We start from the raw sequence: 27,922 nt of genomic DNA, 5'->3' as shown, positions 1-27,922 counted from the left end.
TTCATATTTCAACTTGCAGTATATATCTATATTTATTGAAATATATTTTGAAATATATTGAATACGGCCAAAATTGTAGTATTTCAAATATATGGAAATATATTTGGGAGGAATGTTTTTAAAATATATTTCAAATATATTTTTCTTCCAGGGGGGTCCCTTTGCAATGAGAAAGAAATTTTCAGAAAGACCTTTAGTAAACCAACCACACTATGAGGAAAAAACTGGGAACTACAACTGTGCTGGAAAAAGTTTATTGAGATCATCCACAGTAATTAAAAGGATGTAGAAAAAGGTTCAGTAAATGTATTTTACAGAAATAGTAAGTACAAAGCATGATCTATCACAGAATAAAACGTATCTTTGCAATCCTACATGACTGAAGATGAATATTACAACCTAAATTAAAAACAAATCCCAATGAATTATAAACCTTCATAAGTTTTGCAGCAACAAATCATTTCAGTTTCTGATTTTTTTATTTAAAAATGTTCCCTATTGTCTTATAGGGTTTTCAAAATCAAAACAGTACAATCTCTTCTCATGTTTTTTTTTTCTTTTTGATTCTTCCTCTGGTGACTGTATGGTGGTGAGGGGATATTACAGCCTCTTGAGTAGTCAATCTCCAGCAATTGTTGTGATTTACAGTAAAAAAGGAACACAATTTAACTATGTTAAGGCTCAGTTCACACTAGTTTTGCCAGTAGGCATTAGACAGGCGTTTGAGAAGTGTTTTTAATGCTTCTCAAACACCTATGAAAATTCAGCACATGGCAGCACACAGTGCTGTTCACACTGAAGCGTTAGCGTCGCGGCAAAACTGATGCCTCTTGTCCAGTCAGGAGGAGTTGAAGCCTCCCATTCAAGTCTATGGTGCTGCTCCTCAAACGCCTAGCAGGTGTTTGTGACGCGGTTGCGAGGCGTTTGCGGAGCGTTAATACCATTTAACATCATTATAGATGTTTGTGGTGCGGTTTTAACGCTTGCTTGTCAAATGCCTCAAAACCGCGCATAGGGCATGTGGGGAGCGTTTTAGGAGCATTAAAAACGCTTCCCAAACGCCTTTCTAACGCTATAGGAGCATTTGGCAAGAGTTAGAAATAAAGTCAAGTGTGAACGAGCCCTAAAAAAAGAATAATCTCATTGTTTGATATGTATTGGCCTAATGAACGGTACCATGAGGATCCTCATCAAGACTGTTCGCACCGATGCGTTTTTTAGCGCTTTTTGCAGAAACGCACTACAGTCCATTTAACATGGTTTCCTATGTTCACATCTCTTCTTTTTTGAGCTGCTGCGTGTTTGGAGAGGGGCGGGGACTTTTGTAGCCTCCCTAGCGGTCTGATTATGTCCATATTTCTGTGCTCAAAGCGGTACATTTTTTTGCATGGAAATATGTATTTTTTTATTGTAGGCCTGTAATTCTTAGGAATAACTCCCTGAAATCTGTCTGAACAAGAGTCTAGTACTCCTGCTAGTATCTGTGTCTTCGGTGACAGATTCTAGCCCTATGGGCTACCCTATTTCACATCCCTATTTACCCTATTTAACATTATTATAATGTAACAAATTTTCATAAAAAATAATAATATAATAATAATAAATGTAATTCAATAATATAATCAAACCAAAAACACTGAAAAGTGAAATAGAGCGCCAAGTTGGCCCATCGCTGAGCTCAGTCGCAGAATCGTTTTCAGTGTCTGATGAGGAATTTCCTCCACAAATCATTATCACTCAATTCTGCAAGTGGTTCTGATTTACTATCGCTGTTCTCTAGCCGCTCTAAAACCGCGTCTGACCTAAAGGGACGCTTTTTGGACGCCATGGACGTTTCTCAGTTTCTAGGCAGAAAGGGCGGTAAAAATGCAGGCAGGGCGCCGGACAAAGCACTCGGGACACAATGTATGTGAAATGGTTTGATACAGGAATGTTATACTATGTGATTTTAGTGAATTTAGTGAATGTCACTTTTTACAGTTTTCAAATTTCCCGCCGTTCCGTCCCCCGTACGTCCCGACGTTGCAGGGTACGGAACACGGAAGACAGATGCCGGCATGTGCTGGAAGAGATGGCCGGGGACACTGCAGGAGGGACATCGCGGGAGCGCAGGACAAGGTAAGTGAAGAGGAGATCCCGGAGCAACGCTGCAGTGTATTCCCGAGTGTAACTCGGGGGGGTTACCGCTTGTGGTGCTGAAACTTTACCCCGAGCGACACTCAGGAATACCGTCAGGGGGGTTAAACGCAAAAAGCAGCGTTTTTGCTATCATAAAGTTCAATGGAGTAGCTGCTGATAGCACGTTTTTACTGCGTTTTGCATTTTTATTCTGCCCAGCAACCCAAAAAATTCCACTTTAACAAAAAAAAAAAAGACTTGAGCGAAACACAAAGTGCAGTAAAAACACGTCAAAAAAGCATCAAAAATGCATGTAGAAAAATGAAAAACAAACTGCGAAAAGCACTGCAACATAGACAAAAAGCAAACTGCATAGGTGTGGTTACAATGGACCCCCATAAACATAACTCCATTATAACATAACCTTGGACCCCTAATACTGGCCACAGAAAGCACCGCTCTGCGATCCTATGGTAGCTAGCCACAAGACCAGAAGCCCGGAGTCCTTGGACCTGTGTTGAGGTGGAGGATCAGAAAGATTAAACTGGGAGACGGCCGGGCAAGTTATCATGTGATCAACCACCTTAGGATGGCAGAGGAGCAATGTCTCCATCCAAACTACATATTTCTGGGTTTCTGATCTCTTTTATCTCTTCCAGGGAGGCTGTTTGGGGGTTATAGATGAACATCGAAGGCCCATTGGTGCCTCTTCAGATGATTACTTGCGGACATTTCATTATTTTAGGGTGAGGCAAAGAACAATAATCAGAGTAATCACACCGATGGCGCTGAGACCTCCAACGATCAACCATTTCTGTAAAAGACAAACGGAAAGCAAATTGAAAATAATTATTTTGAGGCAAAGCAAACAAAAATATGTAAACCATTAAAAAAAAAAAATACCAGAAGTGTGCCTTAAAGGACAGCTTCACCTTTTTGACAAAAATAATAAAAGCACATTTTTTTACAGGTAAAAAAAATGTGCCTATTATTATTTTTGTCTGCAGAATCCTCCAAAGCATTTCACGAGCGATCAGTAGATTTTTTTTAACAAAGACATGTCGCAGAATACTTTTTGGTCTAAATTTATGACGAAATTTGATTTTTTAAATTTTTTTACTGAACATGTTTAATAGCAAAAAGTCCAAAATAGTTTTTTTTAATCAAAATTGTCAGGTTTATTTTTCTTATACAGGTGAAACTCGAAAAACTAGAATATGGTGCAAAAGTTCATTTATTTCAGCAACTTAAAAGGTGAAACTAATATATGAGACTCATTCCATGCAAAGCAAGATAGTTCCAGCCGTGATTTGTCATCATTGTGATGATTATGGCTTACAGCTCATGAAAACCCCAAATCCACAATCTCAGAAAATGAGAATATTGTAAAAAAAGATGGAATATTCTCGGCTCAAAGCGTCCCACTCTAATCAGCTCATTCAGCCATAACACCTGCAAAGGGTTCCTGAGCCTTTAAATGGTCTCTCAGTCTGGTTCAGCAGGAATCACAATCATGGGAAAGACTGCTGACCTGACACCATCACTGACACCCTCCATAAGGAGGGAAAGCCTCAAAAGGGAATTGCAGAAGAAGTTGGATGTTCCCAAAGTGCTGTATCAAAGCACATTAATAGAAAGTTATGTGGAAGGGAAAAGTGTGGAGGAAAAAGGTGCACAAGCAGCAGGGATGACCACAGCCTGGAGAGGATTGTCAGGAAAAGGCCATTCAAAAGTGTTGGGGACTTTCACAAGGAGTGGACTGAGGCTGGAGTCAGTGCATCAAGAGCCACCACACACAGACGGATCCTGGACATGGGCTTCAAATGTCATATTCCTCTTGTCAAGCCGCTCCTGAACAACAAAAAACGTCAGAAGCGTCTTACCTGGGCTAAAGAAAAACAGACCTGGTCTGTTGCTCAGTTGTCCAAAGTCCTCTTTTCTGATGAGAGCAACTTTTGCATCTCATTTGGAAACCAAGGACCCCGAGTATGGAGGAAGAATGGAGAGGCCCAAGGACCCCGAGTATGGAGGAAGAATGGAGAGGCCCAAGGACCCCGGGTATGGAGGAAGAATGGAGAGGCCCAAGGACCCCGAGTATGGAGGAAGAATGGAGAGGCCCAAGGACCCCGAGTATGGAGGAAGAATGGAGAGGCCCAAGGACCCCGAGTATGGAGGAAGAATGGAGAGGCCCAAGGACCCCGAGTATGGAGGAAGAATGGAGAGGCCCAAGGACCCCGAGTATGGAGGAAGAATGGAGAGGCACAAGGACCCCGAGTATGGAGGAAGAATGGAGAGGCCCAAGGACCCCGAGTATGGAGGAAGAATGGAGAGGCACAAGGACCCCGAGTATGGAGGAAGAATGGAGAGGCCCAAGGACCCCGAGTATGGAGGAAGAATGGAGAGGCACACACTGCAAGATGCTTGAAGTCCAGTGTGAAGTTTCCACAGTCTGTGTTGATTTGGGGAGCCATGTCATCTGCTGGTGTTGGCCCACTGTGCTTCATTAAGTCCAGGGTCACCGCAGCCGTCTACCAGGAGATTTTGGAGCACTTCATGCTTCCTTCCGCAGACAAGCTTTATGGGGATGCTGACTTCATTTTGCAGCAGGACTTGGCACCGCCCACACTGCCAAAAGCACCAAAACCAGGTTCAATGACCATGGGATTACTGTGCTTGATTGGCCAGCAAACTCACCTGACCTGAACCCCATAGAGAATCTATGGGGCATTGCCAAGAGAAAGATGAGAGACATGAGACCGAACAATGCAGAAGAGCTGAAGGCCGCTATTGAAGCATCCTGGTCTTCCATAACACCTCAGCAGTGCCACAGGCTGATAGCTTCCATGCCACGCCGCATTGAGGCACTAATTGCTGCAAAAGGGGCCCAAACCAAGTACTGAGTACATATGCAGCTTCTACTTTTCAGAGGTGCGATATTGTTCTATGTACAATCCGTGTTTTATTGATTGCATGGAATATTCTCATTTTCTGAGATTGTGGATTTGGGGTTTTCATGAGCTGTAAGCCATAATCATCACAATGATGACAAATCACGGCTGGAACTATCTTGCTTTGCATGGAATGAGTCTCATATATTAGTTTCAGATTTTAAGTTGCATCACTGAAATAAATGAACGTTTGCACCAGATTCTCATTTTCCGAGTTTCACCTGTAGTGCAAAAAATAAAAAATGCACAGGCAATCAAATATCACCGAAAGAAAGCTCAATTTGTGAGAAAAAAGGATGTAAATTTCATTTGGGTGCAGCGCTGCATGACCAGTTAAAATAATGCAGTGCCGTAATGCAAACAATGGCCTGGTCATGAAGGGGGGGCGGGGGAATCCTCTGGAGGGGGAGGGGGTAAGGGCATATGCCATTAATTTCATTGTTTTTGTTATGAGGTAGGTTGTAGGTAGAATATATTTCTGGGCCATTTCATATTGTCACACTTCCCTGTAATTCACTAATGTTATCTATGACTAAATAGGCTGATGGAGGATTATTAAAGAGACCAAAACGAAGACACGTCATCAAAGTGTACAGGACATGTGTGTACTACTGTAGTAATACCTTTCCTTCCTCCACTATGCTGATCCTCCTTTGTACCTGACAGCAATTCCCCCACGGTGAAAAATCACAGCCGGGATTTGCTGAGTGAATGCGGGAGGAGTAGAAGCCGTTACTGTTAGAAAATGGACCGCCGATTTACTAAAACTGGAGAGTGCAAATCTAGTGCGGCTCTGCATAGAAACCAATCAGCATCCAGGTTGTTTGTCAAAGCTTCATTGAACAAGCTGAAGTTAGAAGCTGATTGGCTGCCATGCACAGCTGACCCAGATTTTGCACTCTCCAGTTTTAGTAAATCAGCCCAACATCAATAACATTGTCTTGATGGGATAGAAAGATACAAAGTAACATTGTTTATAAACATCGATCAGACGGGAGATGGAGAGATACAAAGTAACATTGTTTATAAACATCGATCAGACGGGAGATGGAGAGATACAAAGTAACATTGTTTATAAACATCGATCAGACGGTGGATTGAGAGATACAAAGTAACATTGTTTATAAACATGGATCAGACGGGAGATAGAGAGATACAAAGTAACATTGTTTATAAACATCGATCAGATGGGAGATAGAGAGATACAAAGTAACATTGTTTGTAAACATCGATCAGACAGGAGATAGAGAGATACAAAGTAACATTGTTTATAAACATCGATCAGACGGAAAATAAAAAGATACAAAGTAACCTTGTTACTTTTTTTATCTACTCTGTTTCATGAATCTACAGATAAAAGAGATGGGTTTACATCTGTATATGAGGTCAAGTAAAGTGGAAAACCAAACACAAGCAGAACATTAACTATAATAAAGAGCACAAAACACAGAGAGAGAGAGAGGGGGGGAGGAGGGGGAGGGGGAGAGGGAGAGAGAGAGGGGGGAGAAGGAGAGAGATGGTAGAGAGTACAGAGAGAGGGAGAGAGACAGCAGAGAGCGAGAGAGAGAGAGAGAGAGCAGGGAGTATATAGAGAGATAGTAGCAAAGAGAGAGAGCAGAGAGCAAGGAGAGAGAGAGAGAGAGACAGCAGAGAACAAAGAGAGAGAGAGAGACCGAGGGAGATGACCAAGAGAGAAATAAACAGCAGACAGTACAGAGAGAGAGAGACAGCAGAGAGTACAGAGAGAGAGAGACGACAGAGAGGAGACAGAGAAATGGCAGAGAGGAGAGAGAGAGATGGTAGAGAGTAAAGAGAGTACACAGAGAGAGAGAGATGGTAGAGAGTACAGAGAGAGGGAGAGAGACAGCAGAGAGTACAGAGAGAGAGAGACAAAGAGAGAGAGAGAGCAAGGAGAGAGAGAGACAGCAGAGAGCAAAGAGAGAGAGAGAGAGAGAGAGAGAGAGAGAGATGACCGAGAGGGAGAGATATGGCAGACAATACAGAGAGATAGAGAGAAACAGCAGAGAATACACCGAGAGAGACAACAGAGAGGAGAGAGAGACGGCAGGGAGGAGAGAGATAGAGAGAGAGCAAAGAGAGACGGCAGAGAGTACAGAGAGCGAGGGAGACAGTCAAGAGTACTGAGCTAGGGAGAGAGATGGCAGAGAGTACACAGAGAGAGAGAGACAAATAGAGGGAGACAGCAGAGAGTACAGAGAAAGAGATAGAGGGAGACAGCAGAGAGTACAGAGAGAGAAAAGAGAGTGAGACAGCAGAGAGTACCAAGAGAGAGAGACAGAGAGAGGGAAACAGCAGAGAGCCCAGAGAGAGAAAGTAGACAGCAAAGAGAGAGAGCAGAGAGCAAAAATAGATAGAGAGAGAGACAGAGAGAGCGAGACAGCAGAGAGAGAGGGAGAGAGAGAGCAAAGAGTACTGAGAGAGAAAGACAGCAGAGAGCAACAAGAGACGAGAAAGAGAGAGGGAGACATCAGAGAGTACTGAGAGAGAGAGACAGTAGAGAGCAAAGTGAGAGAGAGAGAGAGAGAGAGAGAGAGAGACAGCAGAGAAGATGGAGAAAGAGGAGAGACAGTAAAGGGTGCAGAGAGAGTGAAAGAAGGAGACAGCAGGGAGTAGTGAGAGAGAGAGCAGAAAGTAAAGAGAGAGAGAGAGAGCAGAGAACACAGAGAAAGAGGAGGTCTTTAATAACGCCCCAGAGGAGGGGCGAAATGCGTCAATGTAATTTCTGGTTTTGGTCCAACCTTTGTGACGTCACGTCCGGTGAGTGGAGCTCACGCTGTGTGCTGCACTCTGGAGCCATTTTCTGTGCCCAATGATATGGGAATTGTGGAACATTGGTTTTAAAAAGCTTTACATTTTTTAACACATGTGAGTGTTTCTCTTGTTTTTACAACTTTCCCGCATGCATGAGGATCATGTTCAGGTTTTGAAGAAGTACAGTTGCAAGAAAAAGTATGTGAACCCCTTGGGATTACGTGGAGTTTTGCATGAAATGGGCATAAAATGTGCTCTGAACGTCATCTAAGTCACAACAATAGAAGAACACAGTCTGCTGAACATAATACTACACAAACATTAGATGTTGCCATGGTTTAATTGCACATAACATCTAAACATTCACAGTGCAGGGAGGAAAAAGTATGTGAGGCCCTAGCTTAATGACTTCTCCCAGAGCTAATTGGAGCCAGGAGTGAGCCAACCTTGACTCCAATCAGTGTGATGATATTGGATGTGTTGCTGACACCTGTTTTGGGTTTACTGGTTTCAAGAAGCACTGTCTGATGTGAACCATGCCTCGCAGAAAAGAGCTCTCAGAAGACCTACGATCAAGAATTGTTGACTTGCATGAAGCTGGAAAGGGTTACAAAAGTATCTCCTTGAGCCCTGATGTTCATGTGTCCATGGTAAGACAGACTGTCTACAAATGGAGAAAGTTTAGCACTGTTGCTACTCTCCCTAGGCGTGGTCGTCCTGTAAAAATGACTGCAAGAGCACAGCGCAGAATGCTGCATGAGGTAAAGAAGAATCCCAGAGTGTCAGCTAAAGACCTACAGAAATCTCTGACACATGCTAACATTTTTGTTGACACATCTACAATAAGGAAAACATTAAACAAGAATGGAGTACATGGGAGGACACCACGGAGGAAGCCATTGCTGTCCAAAAAGAAGATTGCAGCACGTTTGAAGTTTGCAAAAGAGCACCTGGATGTTCCACAGCACTACTGGCAGAATATACTGCGGACAGATGAAACCAAGATTGAGTTGTTTGGGAAGAACACACAACACTATGTGTGGAGAAAAAAAGGCACAGCACACCAACATCAAAACCTCATCCCCACTGTGAAACATGGCGGAGGGAGCATCATGGTTTGGGGCTGCTTTGCTGCCTCAGGGCCTGGATGGATTGTTGTCATTGATGGGAAAATGAATTCCAGAGTTTATCAAGACATTTTGCAGGAAAACGTACGACCATCTGTCCGCCAACTGAAGCTCCGCAGAGGATGGGTGATGCAACAGGACAATGACCCAAAGCATACAAGTAATTCAACAAAACAATGGCTGCAACAGCACAGAATACGCCTTCTGGAGTGGCCCAGTCAGAGTCCTGACCTCAACCCCATTGAAATGCTGTGGCATGACCTTAAGAGAGCGATTCACACCAGACATCCCAAGAATATTGCTACACTGAAACAGTTTTGTGAAGAGGAGTGGTCCAAAATGACTCCAGATCGTTGTGCAGGTCTGATCTGCAACTACAGGAAACGTTTGGTTGAGGTTATTGCTGCCAAAGGAGGGTCAACCAGTTATTAAGTCCAAAGGTTCACATACTTTTTCCTCCCTGCACTGTGAATGTTTACATGTTATATGCAATTAAACCATGGCAACATCTAATGCTTGTGTAGTATTATGTTCAGCAGACTGTGTTCTTCTATTGTTGTGACTTAGATGACGTTCAGAGTACATTTTATGCCCAATTCATGCAAAACCCCATGTAATCCCAAGGGGTTCACATACTTTTTCTTGCAACTGTATATGGAGTCTGGGGTCTGGCCACACCTGAGGACACACTTCACCAGTTTAATCCTTCTTGCCTCCTATGCCGTATGAGCTGGGAGTCCAAGGAATCTGCTGAGTGTGGAGTGTATTAGGTGGTGATTGTGGAGCACTGTGGGGGTGACACCATTTACAGAACACTTCCAGTTTGGATATAACAGAATATGTTTTCCCTGAACACTGTTTCTTTGGGACTTTTGATTTTTTAAATGTAAAATGATTGTTTGCGCTGTATTATTGACTATTTATTATTTAAGGTGTTTTTCACTTTATGAACTGCAGCATTATATATAATAATAATTTTCTATAATATTTTTTTTCACAGTATATATGAATTTTGATTGTATGATTTATCACGTCATTTTTTATATTTAAGTTTTGTTTGATTACTGTGACAATAAGCCTGAAGGTATCTGACTTACCTTGCGGCTGCTTTTCTTTGGCTTTATGTTTGGCTCCTAAATGAATAAAATTATTATTAGTGATTTAATGATAGTAAAAATAGAGACAATAATATTACAGACACAAACAATACTCAGAAAAATATGAACATTCTGTGAGAGTTCTCTGGTACATTTGGGTTTCTGCCAGTATATATATATATAATGTATTGGCAGCCAAACTTCTGAATCATTGTCGCAGAGTCTCCTATCACTTACCTTATTTTTTTCGGGAACTTGCATTTTACCTCCAAGGAGAGAGCTCATCTTCAGTGAAAGGAGAGAAAACGAAAATATAAATCTCATGAACTATAATAGTGTCAGTGCCTAAACCTCCAGTATACAATTAGGTCCCCATTGGGGAACTCCGATGTAAATCACTGAGAAGAATATTGGGATGTTTCTTACCTCATCTGCTCGTTTTGCTAGAATAAAAAAGAAAGAAAAAAAAAGTATTTGAGAAGTAAAGCCAACAAACAATGGTTTATAGAAATACATAAAAATACACCGCCCACTTTATTAGGTCCACCTTGCTAGTCCCGGGTTGGACCCCCTTTTGCCTTCATTCTTCAAGGTGTTGGGAACATTCTTCAGAGATTTTGGTCCATATTGACATGATGGCATCATGAAGTTGCTGCAGATTTGTCGGCTGCCGGATGAACCATTGATACAAGGCAGGATGGATCCCCCACACCATGACACCACCACCACCAGCCTGAACCGTTGATACAAGGCAGGATGGATCCCCCACACCATGACACCACCACCACCAGCCTGAATCGTTGATACAAGGCAGGATGGATCCCCCACACCATGACACCACCACCACCAGCCTGAACCGTTGATACAAGGCAGGATGGATCCACCACACCATGACACCACCAACCCTGAACCATTGATACAAGGCAGGATGGATCCACCACACCATGACACCACCACCACCAGCCTGAACCATTGATACAAGGCAGGATGGATCCACCACACCATGACACCACCACCAGCCTGAACCGTTGATACAAGGCAGGATGGATCCACCACACCATGACACCACCACCACCAGCCTGAACCATTGATACAAGGCAGGATGGATCCCCCACACCATGACACCACCACCACCAGCCTGAACCATTGATACAAGGCAGGATGGATCCATGCTTTCATGTTGTTTACTCCAAATTCTGATCCTGCCATCCAAATTTTGCAGCTGAAATCCAGACACATCAGACCAGGCAACGTTTTTCCAATCTTCTGTTGTCCAATGTTGCTGAGCCTGTGCAAATTGTAGCCTTCATTTCCTGTTCTTAGGTGACAGGAGTGGCACCCGGTGTGATCTTCTGCTGCTGTAGCCCATCTGCTTCATAGTTGGATGTGTTGTGTGTTCAGAGATGGTGTTCTGTATACCTTGGTTGTAACGAGTGCTTATTTGAGCTATTGTTGCCGTTCTGTCATCTAGAACCAGTCTGTTCATTTTCCTCTGACATCAACAAGGCATTTTCCTCCACACAACTGCCGCTCACTGGATATTTTTTCTTTTTTGGACCATTCTCTGTAAACCCTACAGATGGTTGTGCATAAAAATCCCAGTAGATCAGCACTTTTTTTAAATACTCAGACCAGCCCGTCTGGCACCAACAACCATTCCACGTTCAAAGTCACTAAGATCACCTTTCTTCCCCATTCTGATGCTTGTTTTGAACTTCAGCAAGTCGTCTTCACCACGTCTAGATGCCTAAATACATTGAGTTGCTGCCAAGTGATTGGCTGATTAGCAATTTGTGTTGCCAAGACATTGAACAGGTGGACCTAATAAAGTGGCCGGTGAGTGTGTACTTTTATATACTACTATTCAATTGTGCATTAAAGTCCAACTTCAGCTAGTGTGTGTGTGTGTGTGTGTGTGTGTGGGGGGGGGGGTTAACATTTCTGTAATATTTCCATAAGTATTTTATTTCTGAAAATAGTCTGGATAACAGGCACTGGCTATTGGTCATTGGGTATCTTTTTACTGCATCTGGTTGTTGGAGATCAATGGTTCAGGTTAGGCAGCTGACGTCTACCAGGGAACTCCTTAGACACCCTGGATGGAGTACTAAGAGGAAGAATATACTGATGTCACCAGACTAGTTTAGGGGCTTAGTTCCTTGGAGTCCAAAATAGTGATCTTTGTAATTCACAAACAAGAAAACAGAGAATGAAAATATTTGCTGATTTTTCATTTGTTTTTATTGTAAACCCTCAAACTCATGGGCTGTGTGTCATCCTGCTGGTGAGTTTAAAAAATAGATCATTTTGGCATCATCATAACTTTGTGATTTTTGCCCATGACCCTTTTTTGGCCGACAGACACAACATTGTTGCATTTACCCAGGCTGCTGGATCTCTCTCAATATGGAGGTGTGGATGATAATTCCAATTAATTGTGTGGTAAATATTAATATAAAATGTTGCAACTTCAACTAATAACAAGTACATTAGTTATGGTGAACTATCCATGGCTAGTATCTATGACTATCTCGGTGCATTGCTGAATTTACCTCCTTGTCACAACAATACACATATTATTATTTATTGTACTTATATAGCGCTGTCAAGTTATGTAGTGCTTTACATATATATTGTACATTCACATCAGTCCCTAACCCTCAAGGGGTGTACAATCTAAGGTCCCTACCTCACATTCATACATACACATACTAGGGACAATTTAGACAGGAGCCAATTAACCTCCCAGCATGTCTTTTTAGTGTGGGAGGAAACTGGAATACCTGGAGGAAACCCACACAGGCACAGGGAGAACATGCAAACTCCAGGCAGGTGGTGCTGTGGCTGGGATTTGAACCAACAACCCTGGTACTGCCAGGCAAAAGTGCTAACCATTTAGTCACTGTGCTGCCCACTTATATGCAGTTTCAGGGTTTGTGGGTCTTAATGCCCAGCTGCCATTTTGTTCTTGGGTTTACTCCAATTGTATCACTAACAGCTTACAGTCAACTACCAATGATTAGGAAACTGGTAGGATAACCTGCCAATGATGTCAGCACTGTGAAGCCTATCACAGTGCTCCACAATTGGGAGCCTCTCCTGCTGGTCTCTGGCTACCTCATTGCAATGCTGAATTTACCTCCTTGCCACAACAATATACATATATGCAGTGGCAGCATTGGTGGGTCTTTATACCCAGCTTCCATCTTGTTCTGGGGTGCACTCCATTGCCGTCTTCAAAAGTGTGACTGAGCTGTCACTAATAGCTTATGGTCAATTGCCAATGATCCGGAGCTGGATAGACAAGCTTCCAATGATGTCAGCACTATGAAGCCTATCACAGTGCTCCATAATCGGGATCCTTTCATACCGGCCTTGGGCATCAAAGATCATTTAAAGTGATGTGAGCTGCTTCAAGTAAAGTCAAAAGAGTCAAAACCACCATTGATGCACACAGCTACAGTACCTATGTATAGACACCTTCCATTATTATGTTTTTGTTTTTTGTCAAGTGCAACTACCAGATATTGGATGTTTTTTTTACCTGAATTGATACCCAAAGCTTCTTCCATAAATTGCTCTATTTTATGTATTTTGTTCTCTATGGAGCCATAGGCATCTTGAGAAATGGAAGGCGGACGCCACCTTGGATCAGATCCGGTCAAACCTGCAGCTTGCTTCTCCGACTCACTTATGAGAATAAGATCACGTGCGCAATCCTTAATGAGGGGCTGTTCAGCCAATATTCTCCTCTTGATCCCCTCACTACTGTCATCCACGTCATCCACCACCACAACAACATTTCTTCCTAAAGAAGGTAACAGTAGCACTGCTTAATATTCTTAAATCCTTACATTTTATACTTGTACATTTTTTAAATAAATAATACATAATAAAGGATTCCCAGAATGCTATAGGTTTTCCAAAAAGCGTGGTTATCTCATGTCAGCAAAGTAGAAACACACAGAAATGGGTAGGATAGGGTGGCCTCTTGATAAACAATCAAAGATATAAATATATAAAACACCAAAAGTTTATATCAATAAGAATCATATGAACTTATGAACAGTGCAATCATATGAACAGATTCACAGCGGAAACTTTTTTGTTCATCAAAACAGTAATGTCATAGGTTACACTCTCAATGCGTTTTGTGGTCAGAAACGGCTTCTTCAGGACCTCATATTTCCGTATATATTATACATACAGATTACAGGTGATTAACAAAGAGTGGACAAGAAACAAGCACATGAAGGCTGGCCGTCACATCTATCCGGGCTGTGGGGAGGCCAATTGAAAACCAATTAAGAGGACATATTCTATGCAGCTTCAAACCAATCAGGAAAATCCAAATCCTCAAGTGCCATCAGACGATCACATAATGATAGATATAATAGGAGAGTAATGCTTTTTAAATCAGTATGACATGATAGATATAGTAAAGGGAAGTCTCTTTATAAAGTATTCCAGTTGGACTTCCAGTCATTGTTAAAACTATATCCCAGACAGAAGTGACATGGTTTTTCTTTCTGTATCTCCACATAAACTGAGCAGCATTGATGGCCATCTCATTTTTGTGTATCTGGTATGTTATATATTTGTATCTTTGATTGTTTTCTGAGAGTCCACCCTAGACTACGTGTTTCTATTTGTTTACACTTCGTATTTGTTTTTGGGTTGGTAACCTACAGGTAAGTTTAGATCCCTTTCACATATACATATACACTATATTGCCAAAAGTATTGGGCCAGTCCTCCAAATCATTATATTCAGGTGTTCCCATCCCCTCCATGCACACAGGTGGATACAATCAAGCCCCTAGGCATGCAGATGGTTTCTACAAACATTGGTGAAAGAATGGGTCGCTCTCAGGAGCTCAGTGACTCCAAGCGTGGTCCCGTGATAGGTGGCCACCTGGGCAATAAGTCCATCCGTGACATTTCCTGGCTACTAAATATTCCACGCTCAACTGTTAGTGGGATTATAACAAAGTGGAAGCCACTGGGAACAAGAGCAACTCAGCCACCATGACAGGGCAGGGTCAGCACATGCTGAATTGCACAGTGCGCAGAAGTCACCAACTGTCTGCAGAGTCAATTGCTAAAGACCTCCAAACTGGGTGTGGCCTTCAGATGAGCCCAACAACAGTGCGTAGAGAGCTTCATGGAATGGGTTTCCATGACCGAGCAGCTGCATCCAAGCCTTCCATCACCAAGTGCAATGCAAAGCGTCAGATACCGTGGTGTAAAGCATGCCACCACTGGACTCTGGAGTAGTGGAGATGTGTTCTCTGGAGTGACAAATCATGCTTCTCTGTCTAGAAATCCGATGGACGTATCTGGTGTTGGAGGTTGGCAGGAGAATGGTACTTGCCTGACTGCATTGTGCCAACTGTAAAGTTTGGTGGAGGGGGGATTATGGTGTGGGGTTGTTTTTCGGGGGTTGGGCTTAGCCCCCTAGTTCCAGTGAAGGGAACTCTTAATGGAACATTTTGGACAATTTCATGCTCTCAACTTTGTGGAAAGAGTTTGGGAATGGCCCCTTCCTGTTCCAACATGACTGCCCACCAGTGCACAAAGAAAGGTCCATAAAGATAAGGATGAGTGAGTTTGGGGTGGAGGAACTTGACTGTCCTGCACAGAGTCCTGACCTCAACCCCATAGAACACCTTTGGGATGAATTAAAGTGGAGACTGTGAGCCAGGCCTCCTCCCCCGACATCAGTGCCTGACCTGACAAATGTGCTTCTGGAAGAATGGTCCAACCTTCCCATAGACACCCTCCTAAACCTTGTGGATGGTCTTCTCAGAAGAGTTGAAGCTGTTATAGGTGGAAAGGGCGGGGCCAACTCAATATTGAACCCTACGGACTAAGACTGGGGGAGCCATTAAATAGATGGATCAAGGTAAAAAAATATATAAAAACTAAATAAATAAGAGTGAAATTGACAGCGAATTGACACATAAATGAATGTATGAAGTCAATCAACTTAAAGTGCAAAATGAGCGTGACTGATGTGAGAAAGTCAATAAAACTTGTTGAGCAGAATATCTGTGACTCCTGTGATGGTGGAAATAAGTGTAGATTACACTAACCAGATAGCAGAAGTGCTTGCGCATGGAGTAAATAAGACCCACTCCTGGTTCTCTGGATCTGGAACACTTGAAGTGGTAGTGGTCATCTGTGTAGCAGCCACAAGGTGTCATACATCATGAATCCAAAGACAGACTCAAGAAATGCCAATGACAGCCACCAGGGGGATCATCCAAGATACCAGACATCAGTTAGGCAAGAGTCAGGAAACACCTTAAAAAAGGGTGGGGGGGGGCTCCAATGCAAAAAAGTAGCCCCAGACAAAGCCTCTGATAGTGTAGTATTCTTTAATGGTAGAAATGCACATGAATAGTAAATTACACTTACACAGAGGAATTCCAAAATGGCTGCTGGCCCTCTTTAACAGGCCATGCGGTGTAGCAAACCAAATAGGGGGCACCTCACTGACGCGTTTCGTGTACAGGACACGTTATCGCGGGATAAAACCAAGGAGTGGATAAGTTGTTTTGCGGTGTCATTTGTCAGGAAGGGGCGGATTGTAGAAATGTTCCGGAGGTTGAGGTGGCAGGATTTAGCCAGTGAGTGGATGTGGGGCCCAAAGGAGAGGTCAGAGTCTAGGATTACGCCTAGCACCCTGGCATGAGGGGAAGGACCAATGGTTGTGCTGTTGATCTTAATGGTAAAGTCCTGAGTGGGGTTTGGGGGGGGGGGGGGTGGAATATTACAAACTCAGTTTTGGAAAGATTAAGTTTAAGGTAGGGGTGTGACATCCATGCTGATATGTCGCTTAGTAGATTTTTGATACATGGGGAGTGGAGAGATAGATATGGGTGTCATCAGCATAGAGGTGGTATTGGAAGCCGTGGGAGGTTATCAATTGTCCCAGGGAAGAGGTGTAGAGAGAGAAAAGGAGGGATCCAAAGACAGAACCTTGAGGTACCCCAACGGAAAGAGGGAGAGGAGTTGTATGTGATGCTGAAAGTGCACCGAGAAAGGTAAGAGGAGAACCAGGAGAGAGCAGAGTCATGGAGGCTTATGGAGTGGAGTTTACTGAGGAGGAGCGGGTGGTTCACTGTGTCAAATGCACCTCCAAAGGTCTAGGAGTATGAGTAAGGAGTAATGGCCATTGGTTGGGATGAGTATGGAGTAATGGCCGTTGGTTGGGATGAGTAAGGAGTAATGGCCATTGGTTTTAGCAGTTAGTAGGTCATTAGTGAGTTTTAGTAGGGCAGTTTCAGTGGAATGTTGTGGGCGGAAGCCAGACTGTAGGGGATCAAGAAGGTTGTTGTCGGTGAGGTAGCAGTTCATACGGTTGTGAGCAAGGCAGTCAAGAAGCTTGGAGGCAAACGGGAGCAGGGAGATGGGTATTAAGTTATTAAGTTATTCAAACAGGTGGGGCCCAGCGAGGGGTTTTTGAGTATGGGGTTAACCAGTGCATGCTTTAGCGGGGAGGTGCCCATGTAGAGTTAGAGGTTGAAGATGTGGGTTATAGAGTTTAGGATAGAACAGGAAGGAGGCTGCAATAATCATGAGGGGACAGGGTCCAGGAGACAGGTGGTGAAGTGGGCCTTGGAAAGGAGTTTGGTAGCTTCCTTGGTGGTAACAGGGTCGAAGGAGGAGAGTGTTGAGTGTGGTGTTGGGTCTGATATGTTGGTTGGAGGAAGAAGCTTGACACTGGAATCTCATGATGAATTGTGTCAATCTTGTTCTTGAAATGACTGGCAATCTCTTGTGCAATAAGTAAATTGGGGGGTGGAGTAAGGAATTAAGGGTAGAAAAGAGTTGACGAGGATTGGATGAGAGGGTTTTGATGAGAGTGTTGTAGTAGGTTTAAAACAGAATGTGGAAAAAGCAAAACAAGCGAGCGCACGGATGAACATAAAGCAGCTGGCATAAAAGGATGAAACCTTTATATCCTCAAACATATGAAAAGAAACGTGAAATGCAGCTCTATAAAATATGATGAAAACAAGGCACTATTGCTTAAATGAATAAAAGAATAAAGTGACAATAGTGACAAATTCAAAGTGAGGCACTTGAATTTAGCGCTAACGTTTATAATATTCCATAAGTGTCTCGCAATTTGACAACGAGAAAGTGATATTTGTAAATAAATATAAAGTGACAGTAGTGAACAGTCCAATATAAAATATGATCATTCAAGGTAAAAACAGCAAAAACAGCAAAAAACGTCCAAATAATCTCCGTGATGGATGAGTGAAAGTGACTCCATGCTAGGAAATGCTGTATGAATGCACTCACCAGAAACGCATATTAAATCCGCTTAATAATATATCCAGCTCTTCCACAGGTAGGGAAAACTTCCATCAGTGAGATCATGGTATGGAAACAGGAAAACCCCATTGGCTTCTCACAGCATTACAGGGAAGGATTCAACACCACCACTGGCATCTAGCTGCATTACAGGGATGGCTCAGGGTACCTCTCCACCATGGACAGAGCCAGCAGAAATGGTATAATCCACCTCTGGGTTCCTGATGTGCCTCCTGGCAGACATGACTTGTCCACAAGCCACATAGCAGCCCAATCTCCAGCACTCTCAGCCTCCCTCTCGCTGTCGCCTCTGAGGCATACAGGGAGGATGATAGATAGTTGTAGGCAGATGTGGCCAGCTGTGGGCAGGACAAGGGTGCAATTTTATCATAGAGGTGCTCAGTAGCAGAGTGAAGAAGGTCAGGGCTCAGGTGGTGGAGGTTTCTACAGGTAATGGTTTGCTGGTTGGAGGCATGGGAGGAAGGAGGCAGGGAGGTAGGAGACATGGAGGTAGGAGGCATGGGAGGAAGGAGACAGGGAGAGTGTGAAGCTGATAAAGCTGTGATCAGAGAGAGGAAAAGGGGTGTTAGAGAGGTTACAGGGAGTGGATACAGTAGGTGGGAGCATACAAGGTCGAGGGTGTTGCCATTGGAGTGGGTGGTGGATTGTGCCCATTGTGTTAAGTTAATAGAGGAAGCTATGCTGAGTAATTGAGAGGTGGCGGGGGTGTGAACATTGACTGGGATGTTACAGGCACCGAAGATGATGGCAGGCGCCTAAATTATGGTAGCCTTGCCTAAAAGTCATCAAGAAAGTGTGAAACTGGGCCCGGAGGCCAGTAGATGACTGTGATCCTCAAACAAACAGGAGAAAAGAGACAAATACACTATCAATATTTATCAATATTGCTGATGTTATTAATTTAAAGTGGTTGTAAACCTCAGACATGGAATATGAACTAAACATACCCCCCATGGTGTGTACTAGTCTTAATCCAGAAGTGTAATTAGTGAAATATTTACACAAATTATGATAGTATAATAAATGTAATTTTTGCTTGCTGCTTTGTTCCTCTGCTATCAGCATGAATCACTTCTGACAAGCTTTCCTGACACCAAGAAAAAAATGGTGACAGGCGAGGGACATCCAGCAGATTGACAGTCTCAGCTCTGTTCCTGAGTGCTGTGTGAAGTTGTATGTGTCCCTTCCCTCCAATCAACTCTTAGAGTTCCCCTCACTGAGCTCTACAGAGTTTGACTTCAGCTCTCTGCCCCTTTTTTCTGAACTCTCCGACAAGCTTTATAAAACCAGCACTTTGAATGGATGTGGAGAAGAGAATACGGCAGATAAACAGGTACACCTTAAGTAGAAGGATTTGTGTCATCTCTGTGTACCACCTGAGGCCAGTCACTTCACTGGGTATATGGAAGGATTTACAATCACTTTAAGCAATTAAAGGTGTAAACCAGCAATGGGCAAACTACGGCCCGGCGGACCTTTTAATCCGGCCCGCGGAGCTAGGCTCCCCTCACAGTCCGCCCTGAAGACCGGTGTAGCATAAAAATCTGTCTCCTATGAGGATCTGTCCCCCTCGACGTATCTGCGCATGTGCCGGAGATCGCCGATCGGCTGCTAATGCCTGAAACTGGCACATGCGCAGATACGTCGAGGGGGACAGATCCTCATAGGAGACAGATTTTCATGCTACACCGGAACGGCGCGGGACACGGCGAGAGGAACGCGCGGAGCAAAGGTAAGTGAATTGACACAGGGGGGACTTAATATGGGGGATGAATTACTATGGGGGATGAATTACTATATGGGGGATGAATTAATATGGGGAATGAATTACTATATGGGGGATGAATTACTATGGGGGATGAATTACTATGGGGGATGAATTACTATATGGGGGATGAATTACTATATGGGGGATGAATTACTATAGGGGGGATGAATTACTATATGGGGGATGAATTACTATATGGGGGATGAATTACTATAGGGGGGATGAATTACTATGGGGGATGAATTACTATATGGGGGATTAATTACTATGCTTACTATGGGGGAATATTACTATACTTACTATGGATGACACATACACATAATTTATCTACTCTTGGTCCGGCCCCCGGGTCCAATATATGAACCCATTGCGGCCCTCAAGTCAAAAAGTTTGCCCACCCCTGGTGTAAACAGTTCTTTCATTCTATGGGCACAGTTTGCATTCTAGCTCACTTAGGAGTAAACATAACCTTAAAAAATAAATCTCTCACCTAGGTGACCTTTCAAGTCTTTCAGTTCTTCATCATAGAGGGAATCAGTGACATCGGAAATGTTCAGACGGCCTCTTTTCTTGGTATGATATAGGATGGCGAATGTGCACTGATCCAAAGCGTCCATGAAGGATCGGAAATTATTACTGATATATGCAGGAAAAGTATATTGTACCAAATCCAGAAAAATGTCTAGCTGAAGCACATGAATCAGCCATTTGTAATTGTCCTGTACATCCCGAGAGAAAATCCCAACCGTGAGTTTTCGAGGGACCATTGTCCTATTGGTTTCCTAAAAAAGGGCTTCAAATAAGTGACGTTATTGGTACGTTATTACAGTTGGTCATGACAATTGTATTTTGAGGTAAAGAAGAAAGATATGGTCCACCAAGCTACTGCAAGATTTGGAGGGTTTATTAAACGGTATAGAAACACAAATCAAATGAGATGATTAATGGCCAACTTCAGATCCCCCTCACCCTCAGGAGCACCCTCCACACTCTTATCCCCTGTCCTCCACACTCTTATCCCCTGTCCTCCACACTCTTATCCCCTGTCCTCCACACTCTTATCCCCTGTCCTCCACACTCTTATCCCCTGTCCTCCACACTCTTATCCCCTGTCCTCCACACTCTTATCCCCTGTCCTCCACACTCTTATCCCCTGTCCTCCACACTCTTATCCCCTGTCCTCCACACTCTTATCCCCTGTCCTCCACACTCTTATCCCCTGTCCTCCACACTCTTATCCCCTGTCCTCCACACTCTTATCCCCTGTCCTCCACACTCTTATCCCCTGTCCTCCACACTCTTATCCCCTGTCCTCCACACTCTTATCCCCTGTCCTCCACACTCTTATCCCCTGTCCTCCACACTCTTATCCCCTGTCCTCCACACTCTTATCCCCTGTCCTCCTCACTCTTATCCCCTGTCCTCCACACTCTTATCCCCTGTCCTCCACACTCTTATCCCCTGTCCTCCTCACTCTTATCCCCTGTCCTCCACACTCTTATCCCCTGTCCTCCACACTCTTATCCCCTGTCCTCCACACTCTTATCCCCTGTCCTCCACACTCTTATCCCCTGTCCTCCTCACTCTTATCCCCTGTCCTCCACACTCTTATCCCCTGTCCTCCACACTCTTATCCCCTGTCCTCCACACTCTTATCCCCTGTCCTCCACACTCTTATCCCCTGCCCTCCACACTCTTATCCCCTGTCCTCCACACTCTTATCCCCTGTCCTCCACACTCTTATCCCCTGTCCTCCACACTCTTATCCCCTGTCCTCCACACTCTTATCCCCTGTCCTCCACACTCTTATCCCCTGTCCTCCACACTCTTATCCCCTGTCCTCCACACTCTTATCCCCTGTCCTCCACACTCTTATCCCCTGTCCTCCACACTCTTATCCCCTGTCCTCCACACTCTTATCCCCTGTCCTCCACACTCTTATCCCCTGTCCTCCACACTCTTATCCCCTGTCCTCCACACTCTTATCCCCTGTCCTCCTCACTCTTATCCCCTGTCCTCCACACTCTTATCCCCTGTCCTCCACACTCTTATCCCCTGTCCTCCTCACTCTTATCCCCTGTCCTCCACACTCTTATCCCCTGTCCTCCACACTCTTATCCCCTGTCCTCCACACTCTTATCCCCTGTCCTCCACACTCTTATCCCCTGTCCTCCTCACTCTTATCCCCTGTCCTCCACACTCTTATCCCCTGTCCTCCACACTCTTATCCCCTGTCCTCCACACTCTTATCCCCTGTCCTCCACACTCTTATCCCCTGTCCTCCTCACTCTTATCCCCTGTCCTCCACACTCTTATCCCCTGTCCTCCACACTCTTATCCCCTGTCCTCCACACTCTTATCCCCTGTCCTCCTCACTCTTATCCCCTGTCCTCCACATTCTTATCCCCTGTCCTCCACACTCTTATCCCCTGTCCTCCACACTCTTATCCCCTGTCCTCCTCACTCTTTTGTTTCTATTTTAATGAGCAGGTCCTGCATGCTGCAAAGCAGACCACCATGTATGGACATGTCATCTTTCTTTGTGACATTCTCTTGGAAGTCCAGAATGGCTTAATGATTAATGATGTACTCCCCATGGGATGAGTTCTCAATGCCTTGAGGTCACAGTAAGTGCCCAGTGGAACTGGCATACAGGAGATATCATCGGAATGGAAGTGAGTATTACAGCCAGAGCCAGGGGCGGACTGACAACTCGTGGGGCCCCTGGGCAATAGGGGATCATGGGGCCCCTGTGTCCTAGCCCACACTAGAACCACACCCAAAAAAGCCTATGAAAGGTACCAGGGGCACTTCATGGCACTCTACGGACCCCGGGCCCTCGGGCAGTGCCCGATTTCCCAAATGGTCAGTCCGCCCCTGGCCAGAGCTGATCTTGGCTTTAAACATGATGGCGTCATCTGATACTCAATATTTGTGCCGATACATTTATTAAACCCTCTAGTTGCTGAACATAGAAAGGATAGGAAGGCACAGTGACAAGTGATTCTCATAAGGTTCCCCTATACAACTTTCAAATGCTTATGGTTGGAATTATTCCAAATTTCCGAAATATTGAAATTAGTCTCAGATTTAATTAAAATTTAATTACCGCAAGGACTGTTTAGGCAACATTTACTTAACAATGATCTATCTTTGGGAAAACAATCCCATGTTGCTTTAAAATCTCTGCGATACTCCCTAATCCATCCCTTGCAACCAGACATTAAATGGTCACCCTGCTCCCCCCCCCCCCCCAGTCTGTATTAGCTAGGTTTCCTTTGTGCACTTTTTGGGGATAAGTAGAGTGATTTACATGAGAAACATTTTGCAAAATATTCAGTTTAACTGTCACAGGCATCATGTCAAAACAAGTTGAAAGGTTCCCAATCTCTAGCCCTGCACCCTGATTTTTCCTTTTGCTTCCAATGCATTTAGATAAATAACAATTATTTGCTGAATTCCCATCATTTCAATTGAAAATCACTTCATTATCTTCAATGGATTCATATTAAACATCCCACAATAGAGACAAGTGCCCTATCTATATGTATATAATACACCTGCACTCAATACAAAATGTGTCAACGAAAAAATGAGTTAAATTGTAAACACAATAAAGCCAAGGAGAAAGAAAACAAAGCAAAAAAATGGAGCTGCCATCAATAAGACGTCATTGTCCATCAATATGGATAAATCTTCTTATTTAGGATGAAGACAGCACCCTCATATCACCATAAGTCCCAATACACCTGTATATAGGTCCATGGATATGGGGGTACCATCAGTCCTCCTGTGCGAGGAAGGGGAGCCCAGGCAACTGGGTGAATCGAATGTGGGCAGGGAAGGTGATCAGCATGGCGGGGGGGGGGGAGGGGGGCAATTGCAGGAACCGATCCCTTTTATGGCTTTCTCCATGTACCACATACTCCTTCACTTGGGGGGTTTGGAATCTTGGGGCCCCCTTGTTAAAGGGGGCTTCCAGATTCCGATAAGCCCCCCGCCCTCAGACCCTCACAACTACAGGCCATGGTTGTGGGGAAGAGGCCTTTGTCCCCATCAATATGGGGACAAGGTGCTTTGGGGGGGAGCCCCCCAAGCACCCCCCATGTTGCAGGCATGTGGCCTGGTATGGTTCAGGAGGGCGGGCGTTCACTCGTCCCCCCCTCTTTTCTGACCTGCAAGGCTGCATGCTTGGATAAGGGTCTGGTATAGATTTTGAGGGGATCCCCACATCATTTTTTTTAAATTTTGGTGTGGGGGTTTCCCTCAAAATCCATACCAAAACCAAATGGCTTGGTATGAATGGGAGGGGGGATTCCACATCTTTTTTTATGTTTTTAATTGTTGGGAAATGCAGACAATTCTTTTTCCATTCAGCTGTCAGCGGGAACCCCAATGACAGCGGAAACATGAATGAATGTCTCACTACTAAAATACTGCATGATTTCATAATACAACTTATGTTGGATTGTAGTAACTATTCCCCCCACTGACACCAATGACGGGGCACTATTCCCCCCACTGACACCAATGATGGGGCACTATTACTCCCACTGACACCAATGATGGGGCACTATTCCTCCCACTGATACCAATGATGGGGCACTATTCCTCTCACTGACACCAATGTTGGGGCACTATTCCTCCCACTGACACCAATGTTGGGGCACTATTACTCCCACTGACACCAATGATGGGGCACTATTCCTCCCACTGATACCAATGATGGGGCACTATTCCTCTCACTGACACCAATGATGGGGCACTATTCCTCCCACTGACACCAATGATGGGGCACTATTCCTCCCACTGATACCAATGATGGGGCACTATTCCTCCCACTGATACCAATGATGGGGCACTATTCCTTCCACTGACACCAATGATGGGGCACTATTCCTCCCACTGATACCAATGATGGGACACTATTCCTCCCACTGATACCAATGATGGGGCACTATTCCTCCCACTGATACCAATGATGGGACACTATTCCTCCCACTGACACCAATGATGGGGCACTATTCCTCCCACTGATACTAATGATGGGGCACTATTCCTCCCACTGACACCAATGATGGGGCACTATTCCTCCCACTGACACCAATGATGGGGCACTATTCCTCCCACTGACATCAATAGGTCACTATTCCTACCACTGATACCAATGATGGGGCACTATTCCTCCCACTGACAGCAATGATGGGGCACTATTCCTCCCACTGACACCAATAATGGGGCACTATTCCTCCTACTGATAATAATGATGGGGCACTATTCCTCCCACTGACACCAATGATGGGGCACAATTCCTCCTACTGACGCCAATGATGGGGCACTATTCCTCCCACTGACACCAATGATGGGGCACTATTCCTCCCACTGACACCAATGATGGGGCACTATTCCTCCCACTGACACCAATGATGGGGCACTATTCCTCCTACTGACACCAATGAGTGTGCACTATTCCTCCCACTGAAGATGTGGCATTGTTTACTCCCTCTGACATCAGGACATTTTTTACTCCCACTGGCCCCCTAAAGTCTGAAGGACAGTAAACTGGCCCCTTGTTTACAAAGTTTGAAGACCCTTGCACTTAACTTAATGTGAGAGCTCTGTATTCATCCTACAAAAGGTGTCTTATCTAGTCAGCTCCAGCATTGATTCAATCTCTGTTTTGACAAACTCAGGTTTTCTTCAAAATCAGCTCAACCACCCATTTTGCTAGAAAACATTGTAGAGCAGGAAGAAGGTGTCACTGTAATCCTCTGAGCACTGGGGACGCGCCTTCTCAGACACAGTTTCAGTTTCGAGTTGAATCACCTTAAACTTCAGATAACATTGCCTTAGGGCTCAATAATAACATTTTGCAACTCTGTTGCAGCTTTCTCACGTTTTTAGTGCATATTTTTCTAAAACTGTCATATTTCCTGCATTTCTGTTGCAAGTTACAGGCCAACATAATATAAATTCTAATGATTTGAAATCTCCCAATGCAGAATTATTACGATAAAAGATAAGAAAGTATTTTGAACGTGTCACTGGCTGACGAAGGACTGAAGTAAATCTTATCAGGAAAGGAAAATAACATTTTCATTCAAAGACACCGAACTTCAGTCTATTGGCTGTTGTGGAACCAAGAGTCCAGGAATGGTTGGGAAGAACTCAGGACAAAGGGAATTAATGTACTAAAAAACTGAGTCCGAGGGCATGCTGGGATCTGTTGTATCTCAGCAAAGCTTGCCCATGCTGTACACTGGAGGCTCTCAAGCGTGATATACTCTACGTAGGAGGCCATGTTTAAAGACAGTTTTCATTTCCATTCTGGATAACCCTTACATTGATAGACTGGATAGACCAGCAATGGGCAAACTACGGCCCGGCGGACCTTTTAATCCGGCCCGCGGAGCGTGGCAAACATTGGCTGTCAGGATGTAGGCGGGCAGCGTGAGGAACGTGAGGGGAGCTAGGATCCTCTCACAGTCCGCCCTGAAGACCGGAACGGCGCGGGAACACGGCGAGAGGAACGCGCGGAGCAAAGGTAAGTGAATTGACACAATATGGGGAATGAATTACTATAGGGGGGATGAATTACTATATGGGGGATGAATTACTATGGGGGATGAATTACTATGGGGGATGAATTACTATATGGAGGATGAATTACTATGGGGGTTGAATTACTATATGGGGGATGAATTACTATGGGGGATGAATTACTATATGGAGGATGAATTACTATGGGGGTTGAATTACTATATGGGGGATGAATTACTATGGGGGATGAATTACTATATGGGGGTTGAATTACTATATGGGGGATGAATTACTATGGGGGATGAATTACTATAGGGGGGATGAATTACTATATGGGGGATGAATTACTATAGGGGGGATGAATTACTATATGGGGGATGAATTACTATAGGGGGGATGAATTACTACATGGGGGATGAATTACTATGGGGGATGAATTACTATATGGGGGATGAATTACTATATGGGGGATGAATTACTATAGGGGGGATGAATTACTATAGGGGGGATGAATTACTATGGGGGATGAATTACTATATGGGGGATGAATTACTATGGGGGATGAATTACTATATGGGGGGATGAATTACTATATGGGGGATGAATTACTATATGGGGGATGAATTACTATGGGGGATGAATTACTATATGGGGGATGAATTACTATGGGGGATGAATTACTATGGGGGATGAATTACTATATGGGGGATGAATTACTATATGGGGGATGAATTACTATATGGGGGATGAATTACTATGGGGGATGAATTACTATGGGGGATGAATTACTATATGGGGGGATGAATTACTATGGGGGATGAATTACTATGGGGGATGAATTACTATATGGGGGATGAATTACTATATGGGGGATGAATTACTATGGGGGATGAATTACTATATGGGGGATGAATTACTATGGGGGATGTATTACTATGGGTCCGGCCCCCGGGTCCAATATATGAACCCATTGCGGCCCTCAAGTCAAAAAGTTTGCCCACCCCTGGGATAGACTGTAAGCAGATCAGTCAGCTCTGGATTAGGTTGTGCTTTTCTATCCCTTAACAAAAACGAAATACCCCCCCCCCCCTCCATATCCCTCATAGAGACGTTACCTGGCTCGTGGCTTTGTCAAGGGTCTGCAGCTTTGATCTTTGCTCTCTCCTCTCACATGTCGGAAAACAGCAGGAAGAGAAAATACCTT

The 27,922-nt window shown here is 44.2% G+C and overlaps 1 protein-coding gene across 1 annotated transcript; it reads right to left on the bottom strand.

The window, feature by feature from the left end:
* Window positions 1-238: 238 nt before the first annotated feature.
* LOC149470709 (uncharacterized) lies at window positions 239-27,893 on the bottom strand. Its single transcript, XM_089661619.1, has 7 exons — window positions 27,834-27,893; window positions 20,669-20,971; window positions 13,607-13,870; window positions 10,489-10,505; window positions 10,300-10,347; window positions 10,063-10,098; window positions 239-2,932 (listed from the first exon to the last, which is right to left on the bottom strand). The coding sequence occupies exons 2-7, from the start codon at window positions 20,943-20,945 to the stop codon at window positions 2,855-2,857; spliced, it is 720 nt and encodes a 239-aa protein (XP_089517745.1). The 5' UTR covers window positions 20,946-20,971; window positions 27,834-27,893; the 3' UTR covers window positions 239-2,854.
* Window positions 27,894-27,922: the final 29 nt, after the last annotated feature.

This window comes from Staurois parvus, unplaced genomic scaffold (genome assembly GCF_062004578.1).
Source record: "Staurois parvus isolate SC_StPar_1 unplaced genomic scaffold, SC_StPar_1.0 ptg000034l, whole genome shotgun sequence".
In the NCBI taxonomy this organism is placed as follows: domain Eukaryota; kingdom Metazoa; phylum Chordata; class Amphibia; order Anura; family Ranidae; genus Staurois; species Staurois parvus.
The sequence above is the reverse complement of the archived record's forward strand: the minus strand, read 5'-3'. Positions and strand labels throughout refer to the sequence as shown.